Here is a 25553-nt window from a genome sequence, read left to right as displayed (position 1 = left end):
AATTACTCAGCACGTGGGAAAGAGGTCCCGACCACCCATGGCCATTAAAGATCCCATGACATTTTTGTAAGTCAGCCAAATTCCAGCACAGACAGTAGGCCCAGCAGTTGCTGTATTCAGAAGAGGGAAAAGCATGTGCTCCTTCTGTGCAAAGCAGGAAGCAACTTTCCTTCGTCTGGTCCATTCTTAACTGTCTACTGATGAGGTCATCCTGGCCAAGCTCCTCAGGGCACAACACATCGAATCTCAAGACGGCTAATTCTAACTTTTTTGGGCACTGACCTTCTATACCCAAAGGATCACCAAGAAGCCAGGTCCTCTCGGATTATTCATTTTGAAGCAAAGTCTCAAATAAGGAAATGAAAAGCTAGAAAACAGGGTTCTGGAGCTGGGTCCTGGCACAGGGGTTTCTCAGCTGTTCTCACTACAGAACTGCTTCCTAAAATCTACTTCAAAATCTCCTCCCTGGAATTTCACTTTGAGAATCTGAACATGCAGAACCTTCAAGGTTCCACTCTTTCTTCCTCTCCCATGCAAATATCAAACCTCTCCCTTTTCCTCCATACATCTCTCTTTTTTAATGTTTACTTATTTTGAGGGGGAGAGGGGCAGAAAGAGAAAAGAGAGAATCCCAAACAGGCTCCACACTGTCAACACAGAGCCTGACATGGGGCTCGATCTCAGGAACCGTGAGATCGTGACCTGAGCCTGAAATCAAGAGTCTGATGCTAAACTGAGCCACCCGGGTGCCCCTTTCCTCCATACATCTTAACCATCCTTACTCTACCATTCTTGTGCAACTTCTCATTCTGTACCCAGCACACCCTTCAGAATCCTTTCCCATTCATTTTCCCGCGGGGATGGCTGAGCCCTGTGGAAGGAAACACCTGCTCCAAGGTCACGCTCCCTTGGCCTCCAGGTTTGCTTTGAAATCTAGAGTCAGTCGGCTGTTCTCCAGGTGCTGGTGATGGGGGAGGTGACATCATGCTCTACAACAGGAGGAAAAGAGCTGCACAGTGATTTTGGGGAAATGCTCAGCCGTCGATGCATTCAGTAAAAATATCCTGTAACTCAGATCCAAAGGCGGTGGCCTTCCCGGTGCCCTGGGAGGGACAGGAAGGTGAATGGCTCGGCACTGGGGCTCCCAGCAGGCCCCCTGCGAGGCCAGCCCGCCCTCACAGCCACCCTGGGTAACTGAAAAAGGCTTTCCAGGCCAGGCACACTCCCAGCATTGTGCACTCTCCAGCGCTCTCTCCCCCACCAAAAACCCCGAGGCCTCCGGAGTGTATGCTAACCACAAGCCTTTGAGTGGCTCATGTATTTACAAACTGAGGCATGTCGAAATCAAAGGGGATACCACATGACATAATTCGCATTAAAATGTCAACAGGCTGACAATTTATGGAGTCAATCCACGGAAGGTGGGGAGGAGTAAGACTTAGTAATTGTTTAATTCCTGCTGAAACCCACGGCTGCTGTGCCTTCGGGAAACTGGGATGCACTGGGGGCCTCTGGCCTGCGCAACACCCCACGGGGCTGGCACCGTGCCAAAGCCAAGCACTGGGTTTAACCATTGAGGGCAATCCATGTTGAGAGAGAGAAGGAAGAAAATGAGAGAGCTTAAGTGAACATGGCAGGAGAGGGGGCGAGGTTGGCAAGGTTCCCCAAGTGTGGATGTGGCTGACAAGACGGTTCAGGTTGGTCCCAAAGAGGGAAAGGTCTCCTTTGTTGTTGTGCCCCTGGAACTCCCTTTATTGTTCACATGTCTAGGAGCTAAAGATTTGAATACATGCAAAAGGCCTGCCCAGCCCTGGTTTCCTGGCCACCCTATGCAGGTCTAGGAAGGAGAGGCATTATGGGCACCTCCATTATAGTGCCCTCCAACCCCACAGGAGCAAGAGCCAAGTCATGGCCCAAACCAGAACCCCCTTCATAGAAAATCACCCCTGGAAGTTTCTTCTGGCTCCTTGACCATCCCTACCAGCAGCACTGCTCGGACCCAGGGAACACGGAAATACACATTCTTAGTGCCTATTTCAGACTCTCAGTATCCCCCACACAAGGGTATGGTTCCCCTTGGGACTCCTGAAATTAGTTTCGCTTGTGCTGTTTTAAATGCCCAGACCCTTCCTCGGGGAGGGCCCCGTCTAGGGGTATGGGCTGGTGAAAGGCAGGCAGAGTTGGCAAAGTCTTTTGGGAGAAGGTGAACCAACCCCTTCAACGATACCCCAAGTTCTAAGCCAAGTTACCATCTTTTAATCATGGCTTAGGAAAGACACATCAAAAAAGGAGAAATGGTATTAATAAGACGATTTGGCAAAGCTTATGGGTAATGATCGTTATCTGCATTAGCCCTGAAAAGCCCATGTTCCGAAAAGGTGGCTTCGCTCTGTGGGACTTGCCCCTGAGGACACCCAGGGCCACGTGGGCTGTGGCAGGGCCTCTCTCTGCACAAGCTCACTGTCTGTGTATAAACAGTAACACCTCGTTCTCTCTTCTACCTCATTAACTGAAACACATTAAAACAAGTGTGCACTGGGAGCAGAAAATGAGACTGTTAAACCAAGCTGATATAATCCTCATCAGCTGTGGGAAATGAGACCACATCAATTATGCTGAATCAAGTGTAGTCACAGGGATGCGCTGGGCTCCCGGGCCCCCAACACGAGAAGGGGGAAGAGAGGAAAGGAAACAGGCTCCACAAGAAAGGTATACATGTAGCATACTTCACACGTACACCCCAGTCCCATTAAAAATAGCTTCCTGCCCATTCTTTCTATCACCCCATGGGAGTGGCGTGGCATCTGATAAACTACTCCTTTGAGATTCTTCTGCATATAAAAAATCTTTGCCAAACTATCTGGAGTTATGGGGAAAAAAGGAAAATTAAATTTATTCTTAAAAGGGGTGGGGCAGAAGAAGAGATGAACTCTGTGTGGTCTGGTCTCACAGACAGGCTTTCTAAGTCCAAAGTACGGTGAGGGCAACAAAAGTCCTTTGTCCTAACACCCAAAATGACCAGAACACAAGCTGCACATGGACTATAGCAAGAACAGTACAAAGACCAAAGAGCTAGGAAAACCATAGTAATTCCGGCTATTCGATAATCAAACCAAACTAGCACCTGACTTCACCTGCTACTGCCAAGTGGCAGCTCAGAATCAACACGCTTAGAAATACCCATAAAACCGACTAGGGAAGAAAACAAAGATAAAGTCTGTACAGTGCTAAATATAACAAAGGTTTTGATTATATGGACACAGTCAATGACAGAATCACTCCCTTCATCTGAATGTGTCAAAAATGCAAAAGACTTGCATACAATGGTTGTAAAAATTTGCCCAAGGACTCGTAATTGTAGGACGTAATGATGTCCCAGATCCTGGACACAAGAATATCGTATTTGGTAGTGATAATTACCACATATGAGAAATGAGTGTTTCTATGCAAAGCTTTCGTTTTGCATTTTCTCATTTGTGTTCCAATTTGCAACTTTAGCATGTTATGGCCATCGATTTGCATTTCATTACATAGGTGTTTCCAAACATAAGCCATGGACACGATGCCTACACACCCCTTGACATCGGCATGAAACTTACACTGCCAAAACTCAGTCATCATAGTGGCCATTAAATTCACCATTCAAATGACAAAGAGCTGCTCTGTTTCTCAAGAATACTTTCCAGATCCGCTCATGCTGATCTAATCATTAGGCAGGCAATGAACTTGGTGAGATTTTTCTGTTGCACATACTTTGCACATCATTTCAGATGTTAAAGATTGTTTCACATTAAGTTTTGCTTCCCTCAAATCAAAGAGGGAGGCGTCTCCTCCCACTTACTGACTCACAGCTGTAATCAGAGATCCCAGGTTTTGCCATTTATTTCATTAAACTCTCCCCCGGCCCCATTCCCCAAAAAAACAGCCCTCAAAAGAGGTGGGGCAGGGAGGAAAACATCCAGAACTTGAGTAGCCAAGGAGATGAACTTGAAATGTACAAATAAGGGAAGAGGAGCCATGCACGGTTTAAAAAAACAAAAGTTTCAGCTGAAGAAAAATTGTGGAATATTCTAAATTAATGGGTAACAAAGGATTGCCATGGAAACAGTTTTGCATACTTGACTGAAGGTGTTTGCTACTGTGAATGGAGACTGGGATGGTACCCGCCACAAGCAGGGACACAGACGTAAACACTGAAGGAAGACTCCTAAGGCAATGTTAAGTCATCCGAGTCTCCAACACTGTGGTTTTCAGCATAAATGAACTCACTTAGGCCAGGTGGGTATGGCTAGTTTTGCAGCACTAGTTAAAGCTTCACTCGGGTTCAGAGGCTGCTCCCCCTTTACGATATTCTGTGGTATTGCCAAGGTGACCAAACATAAACAGACACAAAAACAGAACACCAAGAGACACGGAAGCCAAATGTACTCTAGGCTAACTTGAACATAGCCTTCACTTTTCCACCTTTGCCCTCCATGTTGTGCATTTGGATTATAATTTCTTTGGGGGGGGCAGTGAATATACATTAGCTTTTATCAGAAATATATACTTATTTCTGAAATATAAGAGAAAAAAAAAGAAAGTTCTCTGAGTGTGCTGTGTACTCTGAACCAATTTCCAAGCTTAAATTCTTACTTGCATCTAATTTTGGTCACACAAGGGGAATATGGGTGTGCTGCTGGCTTGCAGGGAAGTCCTATTAAAAAAAATTGGGGCCCTTGGCTGGCTCAGTTGGTTGAGCATCTGACTCTTGATTTTGGCTCAGGTCATGATCCCAGGGTCATGAGATTGAGCCCCACATCAGGCTCCACACTGAGTGTGGAGCCTGGTTAAGATATATTCTCTCTCTCTCTCTCTCTCTCTCTCTCTCTCTCTCTCTGCCCCTTCCCCCACTTGCACATTCTCTCTCTCTCTAAAATAAAAAATAAGATAAAATAAGATCAGATAAAATAAAAAAATTTTTAAATCAAACAGTAAAGTCCCCCAGATTAGGCAGGGCAATTATTATAAAATTATGTCAGTAAAAGTAACTTCACTGCTCAGTCTTCTCACAACTGAAGATCTTGTAAGTACTTCTCAGAGAAGGGATCAGAGAACTGTAGCAGAAATAAAGCTGGACAGGGGTTACTTTCTAGTTTTCCCAAGTACCTCACTAGACGACTTCTGGCTCCACTACTTAGGAGAAGAGACAGAAGTATTCCCTAAAAACAAGGACAAGGACCACAAAGGCCTGTGAACATACTTGGGGCTTGAAGACAACTCCGTGATCTCTCTAAGCCCCCCATTCTTGAGATCAGACCATGAATGACTGGCCAAGATTAATTACTGGCCCAAGTCATTTCCCTACACACTGGTCACTCTTCTCTCAAAGGTAATTCTTGGGGCGCCTGGGTGGCGCAGTCGGTTAAGCGTCTGACTTCAGCCAGGTCACGATCTCGCTGTCTGTGAGTTCGAGCCCCGCGTCAGGCTCTGGGCTGATGGCTCGGAGCCTGGAGCCTGTTTCCGATTCTGCGTCTCCCTCTGTCTCTGCCCCTCCCCCGTTCATGCTCTGTCTCTCTCTGTCCCAAAAATAAATAAAAAAATAACGTTGAAAAAAAAATAAAAAAAAAAAAGGTAATTCTTTCATCCTCCTCCAAACCAAAAAACAAAAAAAAAAAAAGACACACACTAGCCTTCCTGTCCTCTAAATCCAAAGTGTGTCAAGTTCAAAGTTAATGAAAGACAAATAATAAAGTAACTTCAATTATGTGGTCTGCATAAGAGTGGAAAACCTGATGCCGAAAAATAGTATTCATAAAGACTAACACATTGTTTTGCACCATACACTGACTACACTGTAGACACACATCGCATGTATTATCTCATTTAACTCACTCAACAGTCCTATCAGGCATGTTGTTTTACTAGCTCATTTTACAGCGAAGGGTGCACAGGGAATAAGCTTTGTGTCCAAAGGCACACAGCTGTGAAAGATAGGCTGGAATGCACACCCAGGCAGCCTGACACCAGAGTGACTTTCTCTCTTTAAAACTCCCAAGCACTGGGGATACCTGGGTGGCTCAGTTGGTGAAGCATCTGACTCTTGATTTCGGCTCAGGTCATGAGATCAAGCCCCGCACTGGGGCTTAAGATATTCTTTCTTTTTTTCTTTCTTTCTGTCTTTTCTTTTCTTTTCTTTTCTTTTCTTTTCTTTTCTTTTCTTTTCTTTTCTTTTCTTTTCTTTCATTCGCGCTCTCTCTCTCTCTCTCTCTCTCTCTCTCTCTCTCTCTCTCATTTTCTCTCTGTCTCTTTCTGCCCCCCTTCCCAGCTCGTGAGCGGTCTCTAAAATAAACTCAAAAAACTGCCTGGGTTTTCCTTCACACATTCGGGCATCTTATCTTGAAGCTTTCTAATGCTTGTCATCTGGCGGGCATCTCAAATTTCTGGAATGACCAAGAGCCTCCTGGACTCCCCCCGCCCCACCCCACCCTACCACCCCTGCTCTTCTTGCCCTGGTCTGAGGGCTCTCAATTGGGCATGCTCCTGCCTCCAATGAAATGCATGCCCTTGTCTGGAAAAAAAAAAAAATGGAAATAACTCACCTGAGCCTGGTCTTCAGAGACACGACAAAACATCAATGTTATTCTTTCCAGAGCATGGAAAGGCAAAGAGGAAGAGGGTGGGGTGGAGAAGAGAACTCCTGATGAACACAAAGCTTCTACATGGTCAAGTTCACAGCAAAAGAAGACCTAACCATTTTAGTATGTTACCCCCATACTGTATTAGGAAGACTTTCAGTTACAGAGAAGAGTTGGAAAAAATCATTTAGTAGACCTCTATATATCCACCACCCAGATGCTAAAACTAATATTCTGCTGTATATCTATCCATTCTTTTATCCATCTATCAATGCAGCTTACCTTTTTATGGTATTTCAAAGTAAACTACAGACATCAGTACATATCACAGCCCTAAATACTTCAACATATTTAGCATTAACTATAGTTCAGTATTTGTTTATGGGGTATTTTTTTTAGTATTTCTACTATTTCAACAGATCATTTGAGCAGAACGCCTTCCTAGCAGCACGCGAAAAGGTCCCAATTCCTGTGAGTTATTAGTCTGAAATGTTTAGCCCATAGCTGACTTTCTTTGAGAAGGTACCATAACCAGAAGTGCAAGAAAGGAAACTCTGGTTACTCCAATCAGTTTAGTAACATGGTCTCAGGCTTGATACGGAGAAAAGAATCTACCTTTATCCTCTGTCCATCTATGAAAGCTCTCCCTCTTCAAATCTTACCCAAGTCCAGCGTCCCTCTCTTTCAGGAGGTCATTTCTGAGCGAACCAAGTGGATGGGATTTCTCCCTCCCCCTACCTCCCTCCACACTTGGATAACTCTCGTGTGTACATTTCACTGCTCCTGCTGAATGATCAACTCCTGTTTGTATCTTACCCAGCAATGTTTTCTAAATTGCGCGTGGTAATCCATGGGTGCAATGGTGTTAAGCCTAGGGCTGCACACTAGAAGCCCACAGTGAATGACATCAGAACCTCCATGGGCTGGGATGGGCCAGGCCTGCACGTGTGTTTTTAAAGCTCCCTGGGTTGAGAGTCACTGCCTCAGTGGATCTCGAAATCAATGCAGTGAGTAGAACCTTTATGTAAATGAAACAGAACAAAATAGGAAGTATCCATATGCAGCACATGTAAGAAGGATAAAATTGAACTCTAAAAATTTGTTTCAATAATATAGACAAAATCTCTCTCTGTGTATAGTGAGCTGAGTCATCAATGTAAAATGTCTCTCTTTTGGAATCACAGTCAGCCAAGTTTACAAAGCTTAGGACCACAGCCCCGAAGAAGGTGATACACAGTCCTGCTCACAGAAGGTGGTCAAAAGTGTGTGGCTTCAACACGGAGCGGGTGGGAGGAGAGAAGCGAGAAGGGGACTGGAGTTCCTCTCTTACTGGGAATATATTCTGCCACCAGGCTCGTAGTTCTCTTGGGGACAACCAGATCTGGGACTAATTAGCATCATTTAGACACGGACATTTGCCCAGGGAGAGGGGGAGTAAACAGAGCAGAGGAGATTCTAAAGAAACCAGAGTAGGCTTTTCAGGGCTGAACCTAGTCTTTACATTTCTATGTTCAAGATGCCATCTTTGGGTATTAACTCTTCCACTGACACTTACATTCTATCCAACATCTTCAAGACACTGGGAAACACACAAAGTTGGATGGGAATAAATGGATCCTGATGTTGAGAGTCTTATAACTGATTCGAGGAGAAAGACTACTACAAAAATGGACCATAATATGAAGTAGAAGGAGCAAAGCACCATTAATTTTTCTACCAGGACATGAATCTCTAGGACTGTTGAGTAGAAAGAGCTGTGATTTCGGACTGGCAGAATTCTGGGATCCTGGGCCAAAGCCAGCTGCACGTGGGAATTTTCAAAATATCTGGACGTGAGCCGTACCAGAACTGTTTCTCAGTGGGTCAATACAGGAGTGTAACTGCACAGAGCTACATGACACGGCTATGAACAGCTTTGAAACACCCTCAGTTCACTCCAACATATGCTTTTGGACTCTCAACTGTAATAGCCAAGTGTTCAGACAGGGCTGTTTTACCGCATCCTGGAGTCAGGGAGAAACCACGGGCACATTCTGTTAGTACTTCTGTCACTCCAGTGAACGTTTATTGGGCTGGTGTCAGACACTTTCTAAACACTAAGGATACAGCCATTAAGAAGACAACCAAGGTCCTTGATCTTCTGGGAGACAAATATATCAACAAGCAAGAAAAGTAGGTAGTAACTGTCAATGCAGACAAGTAAACTCAGATAAAGTGAAGACATGGTGACTTGAGAGTAGGTGGGCAGGAAAGCCTCTCGGAGAACCAGACATTTAAAGAGAGCTGGTCAGGAAAGCACATTCTGGGCAGTGCAACAGCAGGTGCAAAGGCCCGGTGGCAGGCACAAGCATGGCATACTGCATGTAGAGAAAGGAGGCCAGTGTGGCTCAAGTGTAGTGGGCAGAGGGAAGGGTGGTACAAGACGAAGCTGGCACGGTGCATGGAGTGCACATCGCAAAGGAGTTTGTAAGCCAGAGCAACGAGTTTGGCTTTTATTTTATGCGGGATGGAGGGCCGCTGTCGGGTCAGAGCAGAGGAGTGCTATGATCTGGTTTTCCTCTTCATAAAATCACTATGTGTACAGTGAGTTACAAGGGGCAAAAGTAGAAGCAGGGAGGGAATTGACACAGTGAGAAGCAATGGGGTGGGCGGTGTCTGAAGGCAGAGTCAGTAGGACTTACTGATGGTCTGGCTACTGGGGAGCGAAAGAAAGAGTGGTCCACAAACAATTTCTGGCTTATTGGCCTGAGTTAATGGTAGACTGGCAGGGGCCCTTGCCAAAATGGGGGAGCCTAGAGGAGAAAGGTGCTGGGGGTCACAGTCATCAAGACTTCTCTCTAGACCATGCTTAGTCTGAGGAGTCGATTATCAGACATTCGAATGGAAATATCTTGTAGGGAGGTAGATAAAGGGAGAGCTCAGGGCTCGAGATCTAAATTCAAGTGTCACCAGAAGGTGACAGTTTAAAAGCAATGGATTAAACAAGGCACTCAGGAGGAGTCACATGTAGGAAAAAGGAGGGCACCTGGGCCAAGCCCTGGAAACCAGTATTTACATTCACTAAGAGAAAAGAAACCAGCAAGGAGGCCAAGAAGGGCCAGAGAAGGGCCTAGACGAACCATGAGCCTGGTGTCACACAAGCAAGAGGGAGGAGGAGGAAGAGAAAGCGTGGCAGAGGCTGCTGAACTGTCACATGGGGTTCAAACAGGGCCAACGGATGTGGCAACATGGGAGCCACTGGTGATGCGTCACAGCAGTGGTGAAATATGTCACTTCCAGATCCAGCAACTAGGAAGGGACACTGAATCCACTCATGGAGCAGGCATGATTGAGGGCAAGCGGTTGTTAGCAGAGACTCAGTCAACATGGCCTTGGGCAGGTACCACCACCCCCACAGGGAACCAGTCCACTTCTGTTAGCACAGAGTGCCGGCTTGAGCTCCACGGCCACCGGCGACACCCCACAGCCTCCCCCAGGCCCCCTGCATCCTTCCAACCTGTCTGTCCCTTTCCTAATGCTGTAGGGAGTGGGTATGAAAACACCATCTCCCTCCTGCTTCCTGACACCCCTCCCTCCACTCCCGAGAACACTTGATGTGTCCCACAACACAGGAGTTGTTCAATTTTGCTGACAAAATCATGGTTGCTCTACACTCTTATCAAAACTGCACCTTTCAAACACTCCTTTGCTACTTTTATTGCCAAAGAACTCGATTTCCGGCAGGCAAGGCAGTGAAGGAAATCTGCACCCTCTCCTGGGGTCTACCTGTCGAGATCCGCATGATGGTAGAGGCAGCTCATGTGCGGAAGAGCCTTCAAAATCTGTTGGGGAAACGGACTACCTACCACATGACACAGAGACCAGCCTGGTACCAAATGGTGTGACATGCTCTCAGGGCAGAGATACCACCTGTGGCTGCAGTAGCAGGAGAGAGCTTTCTGGAAAAGCAGGGCCGTGTCACTAACGCGTAAAGGCGGGGCAGGAAAGATACCAGTCCTTAAAGTCCAACAAATAACAAGACATCTTGCAATAGGCCAGGAGCCCATCTCGGCAATGCGGGGCGTGTACATCCACGTTACAAAGAAATGAGCACTTGCAATGACATCTGTTGGCTTAATTAGCTGTGTAATTAGTCTCCCCTCAGCGGAGCTGGGCTTTGTCACTGCTGAGACTTCTCCAGGTGAGATTTTATTCCAAATGCCACACTTCGAGAGGAATAAAGAACAGGCCAGGCAAAGAAGAAAAGCATGTGACGTGTTTGTGGGAAGCAGTGGGAAGGCAGAAGGAGCATCTGGGGAGCTTTTGGGGTCCTTTGGGCGCCAGAACGTCAGCGTGGAAAAGTCTGAATTTTGGATAAACTCAAAGCACCAAACGTCCAGAGGTGCAAATTACCACGGCAGGATAATGGAGATGCACAGAGCGGGGCACGGACACATTACTGGACAAAGTTCAGACTTCTTACCCCTGGACAAACTGTTTGGTCTTCCTATACTGGCGGCTGTGGCCATCGCTACTAATGGGAACCCAGTTTGGGCAAAAATAATAATAACAACACCAACACCAACAATGGCCAGATCCTAATCTGAGAATCAGAAAGTGAACAAACACACAAGCAGATGCCTGCAGCTAATCACCCCTCACGGCGCTTCCTAAACCACAGGTGGCTACAGTCAAACTCACTGACTAAAATCTAGGACACTGAGGAAATGGCAGTCCTCGGGACTCAAGCCTCCTGACTTGGCTGAATGGAGGAGCCTAGGAATGTTCCCCCAGTTCCTTCTATCTTTAATCATTTTCAAAAACAAGAAATGTGGTAGTAGAAGGTAATACAGAAACATGAAGGCACAGCAGAGGTGAGAAGACGACACTGACCTTGGAGTTGGGGTGGGGGGTGCTCCAGAGCCGTGGGTGAGCGTTTGGGGTGGCCCTTTATATCCCCCACACATATGCACATAGTGCCCTAAATGTAGGAAAAACACGTGATGATGCTCAGAGAACCTTCCTGGCCCATGAGTCAATGGTTCATAAAGAGACTGAGACATGAAGCATTCAGCTCACATGAGCCCTAGTTTAAAAATTCTTTTTTTAATGTTTACTTATTTTTGAGAAAGAGAGACAGAGACAAAGTAAGCCGGGGAGGGTCAGAAAGAAAGGGAGACACAGACTCCAAAGCAGGCTCCAGGCTCTGAGGTGTCAGCACAGAGCCCGACACGGGGCTCGAACTCACAGACTGTGAGATCATGACCTGAGCCAAAATTGGCTGCTTTACTGACTGAGCCACCCAGGCACCCCACATGAGCCCTAGTTTAAATCAGCAATATGAGTTCTAAAGCTCGACAGGATCATTCCAGTAGGACAGTCTCTGCTGGAAATAAAATCAGAGCCTTTCCTAGATCTTCAGGAGCACCAACAACTCATCTGCAGGACCTCTGTAGTGACATGAGCTCCCTCCACAGGCTTCAGAAGGGCTGAAGGGAACCAGGGGACAAACACAAAACCCCGACATCATCGTTCCCACTGTCCCAAAGACCCCTGTGGTGCATGTGCATAAAAGTCAAAGACGAACTAAGGGAAACCTCCGTGTGTGCATCACGGCCACGCCACCAACTACCAGCCTGGTGATGCCCGGGCTCCTCCAACAGTGAAGGGCGACAGAATCCTGTTAGAAAAGCCCTGAGGTCATTCGAGACTCCATCCTCCTCAGGTGTCAAAGAAGACAGACAGCACCAGGCTGTGGTGGGTTATGACATCTTTCCAGCTTTGGGGCTGGAAGAAGATATAAAGGAAAGAGAATACCTTGGAAAAAAGTTCCAGCCCCACAAAGATAGAACTTGTCTGCCCCACCTTTTTGGAAGAATAATCTTCTAATTCAGAACCACACCCGCTATCTGCTCATCTCTCTGGACCACGTGAAGATTCTGAAGCAGGCAGCATGGACCACAAACAGAAGCCATCCCAGAGCACAGACACTGAGGGTGAACCACACTCCGGGCAGTGCTGCTCACAGAGGGTGCCCCACACAAAATGGGTTTTCACAAAACATGCTAAAGATTCATTAACCTGAATCTACACAAAATCCTACCAGAGCTCAGCACTAAACTGGCGTTCAATAAATGCTGACACAGAGGGAGAAATTCTCTTCCCATTTGTTTGTGCACTCTGGACAGGGGAATGCTGTCCTAAGTGCTGACATCTGAACCAGCAAGAGGAAAGCCCCTGAAAATGACAGGTCCAGGGACGCCTCCCATCCCAGAAGCCCCGGTGCCTGTGCCCAGTCTTCCGCCTCCTTCCGAGGGGCAGGGAAACAAAGACTACCTGGTCACCTCAGGAGTGGTCACAAGACCCAACAATCCTCAAGAAGGAGCCTGTCACCGGAGAGGGCAAGACTCAACAGGCACAGCGAGTGGATGGGAAAGTCCTTCCACAAGTTCAACGCACAGACTGTCCTGGCAAACGAGACGATGAATAAAACTATTGACCTAAGAGACCAGATATGCTTTGGAGGCCCTCATTCTGGGTCTGAGAACCTGCCCCGCTAATTAACAGGCGGCAAACCAAACACTATCAGTAGATAAACATTTCTAACCTTCTAACTAGTTTGCCTTTTATAGGATGAGGACGTGGGCCCTAGAGAAAGTTCCCTGATTATTCTTGATGATTAGTCCAAGTTCAAATCTACTTGAGAAAATTCCTATTAGCATCCTATCCAAGGTAAGCACTTGGGGTCTTCTGTGTACAACAGCCCACGCTCAAGGGCCGTGAATTTCTATCACCTCCATATAAAGATCAAGTGCAGAGGGAGGCCAGACCAGCGTGAGCAATGATACTCGAAGCATCTGGCATAGCTGTGGGAGGCTTAGCCGGGCACTCTGACGTCTGTCTGGCCACGTGACATGAAAGCACTCCAGTAAAAGGAAATAATGAAAAAATTGTTGAAAAGCAAATTTTAACAAACAGCTCTGGAGAAAATTTCAGATTTCGTTATAGGAAAAGCACTTTATTTAATGTAGAAAATGTGAAAATCTGATATGACAGTTTTCTATAAATAACAAAAATTGGAAATCATCATTAGAGGCATTTGTAATTTTCCTCTTTTGTTGGGAATGGCTTTAAAAAAAAAGAGGTTTACCAACAAGGAAGCCACTTCTCTCTCTCTCTTTATGCTCTGGTTGAGCCTGTTGGCAGAACACCCTAAGAGAATTTTTTTCTCCATCCAGAGGTAGGGTTGCCAGATAAAAGACAGGATGCCCAGTTAAATGTGAAGTCCAGGGGAGCCTGGGTAGCTCAGTCGGTTAAGCATCCAGCTTCAGCTCAGGTCATGATCTCCTGGTTCATGAGTTCGAGCCCCACATCAGGCTCCACACTGACAGTGTGGGACCAGCTTGGGATTCATTCATATTCATTCATTCATTCATTCATTCATTTATTCATTCATTTCCCCCCCGCAAAATAAACATATAAAAAATGTGAATTTCAAGTAAGTATATGCAATTATATTTTATGGGACATACTTATGCTAAAACATTACTTGCTATTTGAAATTTACATGTAACTGGCGATTCCACATTTTTATTTGCTAAATCTGGTGACTTTATGTGGAGGCTTCCATTGTGATTGCTTCAGTACTCCCCAGGGTCACCATCCTAATGTCCCCCTGGTTGCAATAACCTCCACCACTTCTGTGAGCAACACATTCTCTGTCCAACGTTTTTACCTTTCACTCTATATACTGGTTACTTTTTAAAAAAAAACGGCTGGAAACCTAATTTAACTAAATATTAAAATATGAAATGACTCAAGCGTTTTTCAGATTAACAGTCTTTCCCACCCTACACTCACATGACATCTGTAGTTTCAAGTTATGTAGAGAACAGAATAAAGACCACGGTTCAGGCATATTATGTAATTACTTAAAAACTCTTGCCTACTCCTCACAGCGTTCCTGACAATGCTTAATTGTTCCTTTACGATTTCCCTTTCAAAACAAAACAAACCACACCAAAACAAAACCAGAAACACCTGTTGGGACTAACCGTATTCAAATTTGCCCTTTTAGACCAGGTCTGCAGCAAGTTGAAGGGACTAGAAATGGGGTTCGCACCTTTGTCCCATTCTATGGCGCTGAGTTCCTGCCAGACTGGGCTTACCTATAGAACAATCGTACCGCATGGAATTGTGCTGGAATGTGGAGGCAATGGAATCTTTGCGGCAAAATCCTCCTCAGGGTTACAGAGAACCCCTAGGACACCAGATGGCATTCGCAGAAAGCATTCCCCAAGTGTGACTTCTTCCTCTAAGTGGCTGCAGGGGGCTGATGGTTTGAGATTTTCCTCTCATAAGATCTAGGGCTTTTGTCTTGAGGACTGACAGCGGGCGGGTGGAGGCTTTCAAATATTTTGACAAAGTGGTAGTTACTAGATTATCTGAAATTAGGCCTCCCTGCCCCTCCGGCTGAGCCAGCAAACCAGCACACCTTACACCTTTGGAATCCAAAAGGAGACTTATCACCACCAGTAGAGAACAGTTTATACTAGAAACATGTGGACAGAGCCACACTGTCTCCTCGTTATCTGAATAAGAACTTCAGAAAGGGGAACTTCTAGAAGTTTCAGTGTTTGTTCTCTGTCTTTTTTTTTTTTTTTTTTTTAAGACAACTGGTGAGACCCAGTCTCCATTAAGGAACAAAAAGAAACTCAGCTCCTCTCCCAAACCTTCGTCTCTCCTGGAGGCTCCTTCAACCTAGTGAATTTGACAAAGGTAATTAAACCAAGAAATTTCACACTGGGGAAAATTCGGGACAGAGACAGGAAAAGGTCTGAGGAAGAAACTTCATCCACAGGACTTTCCATGCCTTGAAAAGAGAACTGTCTCTCTCTGTTCCCTCTTCTCCTTCCACAATGCTTTCGACAAACACTACTCTGTGAATATGTTCCGACTGTAAGATTTAGAGAAATAGGGACGATAAAAATGGCCTTTCACATCAGCTAGGACAGGACGGTGATTGAAAAAACTGTTGGACGATCAACCGTCCACTTTGAAAGAAAATACAGTCCTAAATCACAATACAGAAAAACAGAGTCCCCCAATGCCCCACACACAAAATACTTTCCTTACAGATTAAAAACTTAAATGGAAGGAAAAAGTATTGAAGAAAATATTGGTTAAGTAGTGCCAACCCGTTTGGGTTTGAACACTCACTCCAGCAACACTCACTAACTTTGACCCTTGTAACCTCCCTCTGGCTTGCTTTCCCCGCTTGAAAACAGGCTAATCCATAGACGATTAAATCAATTAATGTATGGAAAGCTAGTATGACAGTACCCGGCTTGTAATAAACGTTGTGTAGGTGTTATTACTTTTATACTTTCATAATATGTGAAAGAGAAAGTCTCCCTGGGAAAAGAGAAAAGCTAGAAACGTAAAGAAAAAGATGCACAGACTGGACATCATGCAAATGAAAATTTCCTACATGTTAAAATGCAAAGAGACTCAGTCAACATGGCCTTGGGCAGGTACCTCCACCCCCACAGGGAACCAGTCCACTTCTGTTAGCACAGAGTGCCGGCTTGAGCTCCACGGCCACCGGCGACACCCCACATCTGTACCATAAACCAAGGTACAGAGGGACAAAGGACCAGGAGAAACTACTACAACATCCACAGCACAATCAGGACGTCAGTCCTGATAAACCAGGAGCTCTTGCCGATCAATCAGGAAAAGGAACGAACCAAGACAATCAAAGGGCAAAGGCTGTGAACGGGAAATCTGCCAAAGAAATACAAACGGCCAATAAACACATGAAAGAATGTTCGCCCTCTGTAATAATTAGAGAGACCCAGGCTGCAACAACTTTGCCAATCTGAGGAAAACAGAATATCATGGCGGTCACTGCAGGGGCATCTGAGCATTACCTAAGAGGGAGGGGTTAAAACTGTCACCTTCTGTCCGAAGAGGCAGGAAAAGGTATCTGTTGGCATTAATCACATCCTGGAATCCAGCAATCCCACTTCCTGGGACAGCACAAGCATAGAGACATAGATGCACACACCTGTTCCCTACCTCACTGTCTCTAATACCGAACCATGGCAGACAACCTGTCTGTACATCAGTAAGACTCTAATAAATAAACATTAAAAATTTTTTTAATTATTAAAAAACACTTAAAGACATTAGAATATACAGGTACAATACTGTACACACGCCCATTCCAATTTTGTAGAATGCTTGTTATACACAAAAGGAAGGAAATAAAAATACACTGTTGCACAGGAGGATCAGGTTGATAGTTATTTTCACTTGTATTTTCCTGAATTTTTCAAATTTTCCACAGTGAACATAGATTACTCATATTAATTATTTTACCATAAAAATAAGGAATCTACATTTTATCAGTAGTTTACACTGAGACAAACATGGAATGCTAGTCTAGTAAGAAATAATTCAGAATAATATTCTAAAAGGGTCTTACCAGCTCTTTACCATGCACAAAAAAAGATTTAAAAAGGGAAAAATAAAGACAAAACAAAAATATTAATATCATTTAAAAAAAAAGAAAGTGCTACAGTGAGTGTTATGGTTGTTCAATGGTAGCATGGACTTTTTAAAACTAGCCACATCTAATAAGATCTCAGTTTTGTTAAGGCAAAAGGCAAAAGAGAACACTGACCTCACCTTATTGACATGAGGGTGTGTATAATACTATAACCACAGGTATCCAGGCAAAGTTTGTGCATAAAGCCAGCCAATCAGCTGAATGAATGTTTTGAATGAAATAACACTCACGGGGGTGGGGGGGGGTGGATTCAGATCAAGGTGGGTGGGACAGTTCTGACCGGAAGGGAGGGCAAGGAACCTGTGCAGAGAGATGTCTACCATTCACAACGCACACACTGGCAATATACTTTCCATGTATGTTCCTCCATCATACACTGCCCACAATTACTACGGCAGTGAAGGATTAACTATGTCATGGCATAAACACTCCCTCCTAAAAAGATGTGGCCTTTCAATCTTCCTAGAGTCTCCTTTAAGTTACTCGTGGTCACAAATTTCACCAGAGCCAACCCGGGCTCTGCAGGAATGACCACAGGGCCCACATGTAGTCTCCCAGCCCTGCTCCAGGAGGCCCACATCTGTGAGCCCAACAATCAAGTGAGGGAAATGAACTTCAAATGCCCTGCTGCTCTAGGAGACAGAGGGCATGGAGAACTAAATGGGCTAAAATTTGCCCTAACATCTGGCTTTTCACACCTTCTGAATCAACCACAGGAAACAAAAACATTCCCCTCCTTTCATTTTCGCATGAAGGCACCAAGGTATGGAAAGAAGAAGGCAAAAGAATGCCCTTAACAAAAAAAAAAAAAAAAGAAGAAGAAGAAGAAGTCAACCTAATGAGAAAACAAGGTTTGAGGACACTAGTTCCAGAGTGACGATATAAAGCAGATGACACTAGACCAAGTGCTTCAAACATGGTAGCCGCACCAGGGAGGAGAGGACAGGGAGGGAGGCAGGGCTCACCAGAGGATCCACACTATCTGCTTTCCAAGCAAGACAAAGGCTACCAGTCTTTGAAGCATGAAGCATGCAACATGCAGCTGTCTTCCTAAGACAGTCTGTCCCCCAAGTGTACCCATAAAGGAGCACGAAGAATGCAGACTGAAGAGGAAATCTTTGTCAGATTTGTTCTACGTCTTCTGATTTGTCCGACCACCCTGTGATGAATTTATGGCCCTGCTGGGAGACAGCCCCAGTGAGTTTATGAGTCTGGGGAAGAACTGAGAAGGTGGATTCTCAGAGTCTGACAGAGGGTTTCCTACTTCCTCCCACCACAAAGAATCCCAATAGGGTGGCAAGTGTTAAAGTCCACTATGTGGAGAATGTGGGTGTGTGTTTTCAGTCAACTGGTGCCATCCTTTACCTCTACTTTAAGCCAAGTAGAGCTGGTGTTTCACCGTCTGCCTGTTGGCCCAAGGTAGCTCACATGGGGCCCAGACCCAACTCCATGGGAGATGACCTCCTCTGTGTATAATTTAAGGTTAATATGAAACCATCAGGCTTGGTCTAATCAAAGGCACCTCAGCTGGGAACTCTGAGTAATAGAGTTACTATTGGAGGGGGGGGGGGAGGTGGCAGGAGGGGGCGGTTCTTAATCCATCTGCTAAAGTTGATGGATTTCCAGTCCAATGACTCTCAGGTGAAGAAAAATATCAAAAGAAAAAGCAGATCCTAACAGCTGACAAGTGTACACCGATCTCTATCTGTCCTCTCTGCACTCTCCTCCCTCAAGCAGAAGATGCCACAAATTTTAGGGAGCTCACTATGGATGCCACATAGCAGGGAAGTCCAGGTAAACACGTAAGGGCCCACACTAGCTGTGAACGCACACACAGTGGACTCAGGACCTATGCTAGCTTGGGGAAGAGCAGAGGGCAGGCATCTGTCAGTACCTGCCACTCCCTTGTTTAAGGTAAGCAAAGGCACCCCGCATCTCTACAGCTCTACAGGTGGAAGGAGTGGGGGAGTGGCCAGGTCCCCAAAGACAAGAGTGATCCATTTATGAGGGAAAGCAGAAAGGGGCGGAATTCAAGTTCTGGAGCTCAAGCCCCGATGAGAGACAAGTACCTTTCCCACCCACAACACGCTTCCATTCTGGCTCAGATGAATCGCTACAGACAGAAACCAAGGACCCAGCCTCTAAGCTGGACTGGGGCTGCTGGCCCTTCCCACCGGGTGGATCAACCACAGTGCCCCATCACGGCAGGTGTGAGCATATGGGCGGAGGACCTCTAGGGGCTAGACCAGAGCCCACAACTCTTTAAGACACACACAAAAAACCACTGAAGGAATTCAGTCCTAAGTGTTTCACTAAGTGACCTGGAGGCCCAGAGAAAGGGAAGAGCCTTATCTGATGCCCGGGGCTCTCTAGCTCACCCCCCACCCAAAACTCCCCTCCACTCCTAGGAGGTAGGGAGGAAGAATTCACCGAACGTTAATCTCCATTGAAAAACTGCTCTCACACAATCACAATTTGACAATCCCATGCAAGCAAGGGTGATAATATCAGCAGGGTTTTTTGTTTGTTTCTGCCCTTCTCTAGGGAGGTGGGGTTGGGGTAGTGGATTAAGAAACCCTCTCTCAGTCCAGATTGGAAATCCTCTCACGCTTTCAGACAGCTCAGTGTTAATACAGCAACGTATGTCCCAGCACTTATGACACCAAGAGAAGGGACCCTGGACCGGTGTGAGGTCAAACGACAACCCAGAAAGCTACGCCTCTGCTTGCATCTCCTGAGATGGCTGTTCTAGCTCCTCCAACATGAAAAAGGAAGAGGAGGGAATAAAGACCTCAGTTGAAAGAGAGGGTTGAGAGACCCATTAGGAAGTCCAGTACACCATGGCTGCTCGAGCAGGTGCAGCACAAAGCAAGTTGGGACTTTTCCTGACCAAATGATGTCTAATTTGCCAAGGCACGGGGATGGGGCAGGGTGGGGGCCAGGACAGGTTGGGGGGCAGGGTGGGAAATGAGGAAGGGGTGAGTAAAGAGGGCTGTGTGTGAGAAGCCTGGTGCCCTCCCCAGGTCAGCAGCATCTGGAGCTGTTTCTCTAGCGGACAGTAAAGAACTCGATTACATCCAGTTAACTGTGCTCTAAACTGATTATGCATGTGCTGGGCTAATGGATTACATTAGCAAGAGGAAAAATCACATGCAATCAATCTCCATTTACTACAGGCCACACCAGGGCCTAGAGAAAAACTGACTCTCAACCACCTCCAGGCCCCACCCCAAATCTATGGACTCGTGACACCCTACGACAGTGAGCCCCCTCAGCGGCAAAGCAAGTCTGTCTTAATCACACCGCAGGACAGAAAGGCTTGGCGCACGCGTTGGAAGAAGCCCATCTCCGTGTCACTCAGGGGTGGGTGAGAGAGCTCCCCGCCCCCACAGCAGAGCCACAGCAAGCAGAGGGACATTCATTACCCAAGGACTAATGAGACCAGACTCATGACCTACGGCTCCTGACACACAGAATTCTGCTCTGAATGTGGGGAACGTTCACCCCAGGGGTTGTGTCAGCCAAGTGCACTGTTTGGAGACTTCTTTAGACACTGGTTCCCCAGTTCTATCCCACACCCCAACATCTGTGGCCCACCTGCACTGCCTTTTTTGACGAGGAGTCTTCTCCATCTTTTAAATTCAAAAGAGAGACAGAGAGAGAGAAAATAAGGCCAAGGAGGATGAGTGTCCACAGTTCAGCAAAACACAAACGGAGACACACAAATGGCTCCCTTACATCCATCCAGGAAACTACCTCAACCTGACTTGCTAAGTGTGATGCGTGAAGGTGTCCTGGGGACCAAAAAAAGGTATAATCTCAGAGAATCCTCCGGGCTCCAGGCCCCTCAGAAGCAAAGTCAAGGGCCTGATATACTCTTACTGGAGAATGTAGTGTGGAAAGTTCATCACCACCATGTAGGTTTTATAATGAATCTAAAGGGCCTTTCCCCCCTCAGATGGAAGAGGATAGTTGCTTGCCAACTCTAAATAGCCTTCGTCAAAGTGGTAGACAGTCTTCCATGACCATGGGGAGTGCTCCAAACTAATTTTTCTCAGTCAGGTCCTTTGGAAATAGTTTTCCTATGGGTTTCCCGTCAGGTTTTCTTGACCACAATCAGTACCGCGCTATGGCCACGCGAGACCTCTAACTTAAAGCGACTGCCAGGAGCCTCTTCTGTTAATGGTGACACAAAACTAAGCCATCCAGTGAGGTTCTTGCTGACTTATAACACAAGGGGGTCAGCTGCTTGGCGTCCAGACCTTCCCCACTGCACCACGCCAGCCCGTCTGTGCCGGAGTCGGCAGGCGATTCTAGAACCCTCTATTTCTACTGCCTCACTTCTGCTTTCTCTTCCTTTCCTTAAAATGGTTTCTCACCCACTCTACCCAGGACTCTTGCCAAGCTGAAAATGAGCAATTGTAAAATGAATTACAGTTATCAATCTCAACAGAGACGGACATGGGGAAAGGACCTGAGGTCTTCCTTATTTGAAGTCTCCCTTTAAAATCGCCAGGAGTAGAAAGGGGATTAAAACTAGCTCAGGGTCAAAAGAAGCGCTCCCTGGCCCCAAAGAAGATGTGGGAAATGGCATGAAAGGAAAGAGGGGAGGTTGATAATAAAAGGGAGGAAAATGCAAAGAGAGAGTGAGGGTGTGGAAGGTATGTGGGAGGAGGCTGGGCAGATTTATGGCGATTTGTACCTGATTGTTCATACTAAAGCCATTATGGGATGATTAGAGAAAAAGGTGAGGCTTTAAGTCCAGTGAAAATCAATAGAAACGTCTGGAGCAATTCTGCCTCGCAAGTGAAAGGACTATTTACAGTATCTGAGCACCTCCTCCTCACCGTTGTTACAGTCTATGGATTGAGAGAAAGACTGGAGGGGGTGGGAGGAAGGAAGGGGAGGGGAGGGAGAGAGAAAGGAAGGAAGGAAGGAAGGAAGGAAGGAAGGAAGGAAGGAAGGAAGGGAAGAAGGGAGGGAGGGAAGAAGGAAAGAAAGGAGGGAGTGAAGGAGAGGAGGGGCCAGGAGGGGAGAGGAGGGGAAGGGAGGGGAGGGGAGACAGAGGGAGAGGAAGAGGATGGAAGAAGCCCAGGGGGGAATAGGGGAAATGCAAACATGAGATAGGGAAAGGAGCACAGAACAAAGAACAGAGGAGCCCCCTTAACTGATCCCAATTTTCCCAATAGTACGTGCCACCTTCTAGTCAACTATGCACTGTATTTATCACCCACCTCCCTGCAAAAGAATGGAAGCGCCATGAGGGCAGGAATTTTTTTTGTCTGTTTTGTGCATGGAGGTGGGCATGTGTCCAGAACAGCACCTGCTATACAGTAGGTGCTCAATACGTACCTAATGAATGGATGAATGAACGAATGGATGAAGGAATGAACCAAGGCACAAACGAACTAAGTCCTCCAGAGGCATTTAGGAGAGAAGAGATTAAGGGGCGCGGGGTGGGGACGAGATGGAAAGGGAGAACATGAAGCATGTATGAGAAAGGGACAACACAGGAGCACGAGGGTACACAAAAGCCAGAACTAACAACTCAAGGGGGAAAAAGCCAACTGTAAAGACACTGTCGATGGGGAAGTATCGGGCTGCTGTCAACGGAACCCGCCCTCCGAAACGGGCGCCTCTCAAAAACAACCTTCAGGTGGCAGAAGCTGCCACCGCACTGCAGCTTCACCAGGAAGCGGATGCCAACACCCCTTCCAACACCAGGTTACCGTCCAGCCACCAGCCCCGCCGCGACACAGCCCGTCCCCTGTCCCCAGCACCCAGCACCCAGGGATCCGAGGCAGGCCTTCCAGAAGCAGCCCGGGGCTCACCTTGTACAGCTTCAGGCTGGCCTCGTGTCTGGAGTTGACCGTGTGCAGCCGCAGCTTCTCCAGGCTGTTGGTGTAGTAGTCACATGCATTGCACTTGAGGTGGACAGGGTTGCCGATGGCCACACACTTGAGCCGCCACTCATTGGCTTTGCCACCCTCCTTGATGTGGGCCACCAGCTGGTACTTCTGCACATGCTTGTCGGTCTTACAGTGCAGCTGGAAGTTGGCCTTGAGCTGGGTGTTGTAGCGGCAGAGTTTGCACTGGTACGAGTCCCCCATCACGGCCTTCCACTCGTCCTCCGGGAGGCTGCGCTCCACGTTCATGTGCAGCCCCAGCATGTCCAGGTTGTCCGTGGTGAACTTGTTGCACACGGCACACTGGAAGAGCTTCAGAGATGGGTCGTTGGTCTGGATGAAGCTCTCGCCCAGGTTCATCAGCTCCTCCGACACCAGTTGCCCGCCCCCGAGGCGCATGTCTAGGGGGATCTCACCGCCCACTGTGGGGAAGGAGAGGGGAAGAGAATCAGCGGCCGGGCTCACAGATGCAGCTGAGGCACCCCCCAGCCTCCCTGACCCTCAGCCTAGGTTCCAGGAGAAAAAAGATCCCATTTCAAGTGTTGCAAGGTGCTACGACCTGGAAACACCACCCTCCTCCCCAAAAAATCAACTTTATGCGTCTTTATGTGTTCAGATCTTTTCCTGTGGACTTTTTGAAATTTGTAAAAGGTTTCATGTTTTTTGCCCCACTTTGGAAAAGAATACCTAGAAGCACAGTTTCTTGAATATTTCAGTTCGGCCCCTCACTCTAATCCAAGAAAAGATGGGAATAAGCATCATCCACTAGACATAACAGAATCTGAAACTCGAGACCCCTCAAAGTTGGAAATGAGTTACAGCTGTAATCTAAGATATGAAGCCTTCAAGGTAAATGAGAATCGGGCCCAGAATTTATCTAAAGCAGCACTGCCCAGCAGGACTTTCTACAATGATGGAAACATGTTGTACCTGCACGGTCTGGTGTGCTAGTCACTAACCACGTGTGGCTGGTGAACACTTGAAATACGGCAAAGTTGCAGCCAAGCGACTGAATTTTTTATTGTATTTCTTTTTAATTCATTTAATTTAGATAGCCACATGTGGCTAGTGGCTCCCGCAGTGGAGAGTGCAGCTCTAAATCTGAGATTTAGGGGACGGTCTCCCTATTCCTCATCACGCCCCGCGGGTCAATAGTCTACCTGCCTGTCAACGGTGCCAGCTCCTCCAACATGTCCCCAAGAATATAATCACTCCCCTTTTCTGAGCCCCCACGGTGCATGAAATGTTAGGTCTGCTATGGGCCATGTCACATTCTCCTTTGTCATCAACCACATGCAGAGCCACGTGCTGCCCGGTGTCCCCATCAGGGTACAGCCTCTTTAAGGCAGGGGTCCAGGCTTCTCCTGGCTGAACCTCTAGAGACCGCCCAGCCCCCTACACAGATGCTGTGCAGGACAAGGCTAAAGGGGAACCAGAATGTTACAGGTTCAGGAAGTGGATCCAGATGGGCAGTGAAATGCAAAGGTCAGCTCAGAGTCCCCCCAAAAGGGTCTGAGAAAGCTCTTCTCTGCCCTTCTCGCCCTGGTTGTTTTTCAGCTCTACAGTGCCCTGCACAAACTGGGGATGGGCTCTCACTCACCAGTGGTAAATTAATACTGCAAGCTCTTACTTATACCACAAAATAGGCTTGGAAACAGCAGCCTTCTCTGCATTACCTAGCAGCATAAAGTCCAGCAGAACGCTGAGCACTGGCTTCTATTTTTTGCCTCTCCCCCCAAACACACGCACACTTGAGCTATTATGTCTGCCCCTGCCCCTCCCCAACTGATACTCAGACTTGACCTTTTACATGTGGTTGGCCTGAGGTTTTGTTTTATTTTGTTTTGTTTTAATGACTGATTACAATCCAAGTTAGCGGCTAATCAAATAAAAGATTTTTTTTTAATGATTTTCTTATTTATGCTACATGAGGCACCTCTAGTGAGAAGATCAGTTACAAGGTTCTACCGAGCTGACTGGCTGCATATGAAGCCTGTGGACAATCTAGCAAGCCGCAGAAATCTTTTGCACGTGCATTCCAGAAGGCTCAGGAAGCTTTCTGCGTGTCTTCTCCCCTGCCATCTCCCCTGGTGAGAGGAGCCTTAACTAAGACATTCTTTTTAGGACGGGAGAGAAAAAGAGGAGGGGGGGGGGGAAGCCTAAAAGCTCCATCCCTTAATGGGGACATAGGCCAGGTAGCATCCATGAAACATACGCTGTGTTCAGTAAAAGCAGAAATTGCCCAGAGGGTAAGACAAGGAGCAAACATATATTTGTTTCTGATGCCAACCACCTGAAGCATCAAATCTTCTCCACTTTTTAAATTTAACCTCAGCACATCAATATTGCTCTACAGAGAAATTCAGCTGTCACTTGCTGGATGCCTGAGTAAAAATGAGAAATCCTCACACACACAGAGGAAGTAAGTCCCTATTCCCATTCCAAATTGCAAATCGAAGACACAGAGAAGCAGTGAAA

General features: G+C 46.7%; 1 protein-coding gene across 6 annotated transcripts in view; it reads right to left on the bottom strand.

Annotated features, from left to right (window-relative positions):
- ZFHX3 (zinc finger homeobox 3) overlaps window positions 1–25553 on the bottom strand; it is a 250490-nt gene that overhangs the window by 130560 nt on the left and 94377 nt on the right. For all 6 annotated transcript variants that reach the window (XR_009255864.1, XM_058707421.1, XM_058707417.1 and 3 more), the window contains one exon: window positions 23001–23497. Coding sequence is in view for 5 of the 6 variants with exons in the window: in XM_058707417.1 (XP_058563400.1) it covers window positions 23001–23497 (497 nt within the window). In the remaining variant the exon portion in view is untranslated. The remainder of the gene's footprint in view (window positions 1–23000; window positions 23498–25553) is intronic.

This window comes from Neofelis nebulosa, chromosome 17 (genome assembly GCF_028018385.1).
Source record: "Neofelis nebulosa isolate mNeoNeb1 chromosome 17, mNeoNeb1.pri, whole genome shotgun sequence".
In the NCBI taxonomy this organism is placed as follows: domain Eukaryota; kingdom Metazoa; phylum Chordata; class Mammalia; order Carnivora; family Felidae; genus Neofelis; species Neofelis nebulosa.
The sequence above is the reverse complement of the archived record's forward strand: the minus strand, read 5'-3'. Positions and strand labels throughout refer to the sequence as shown.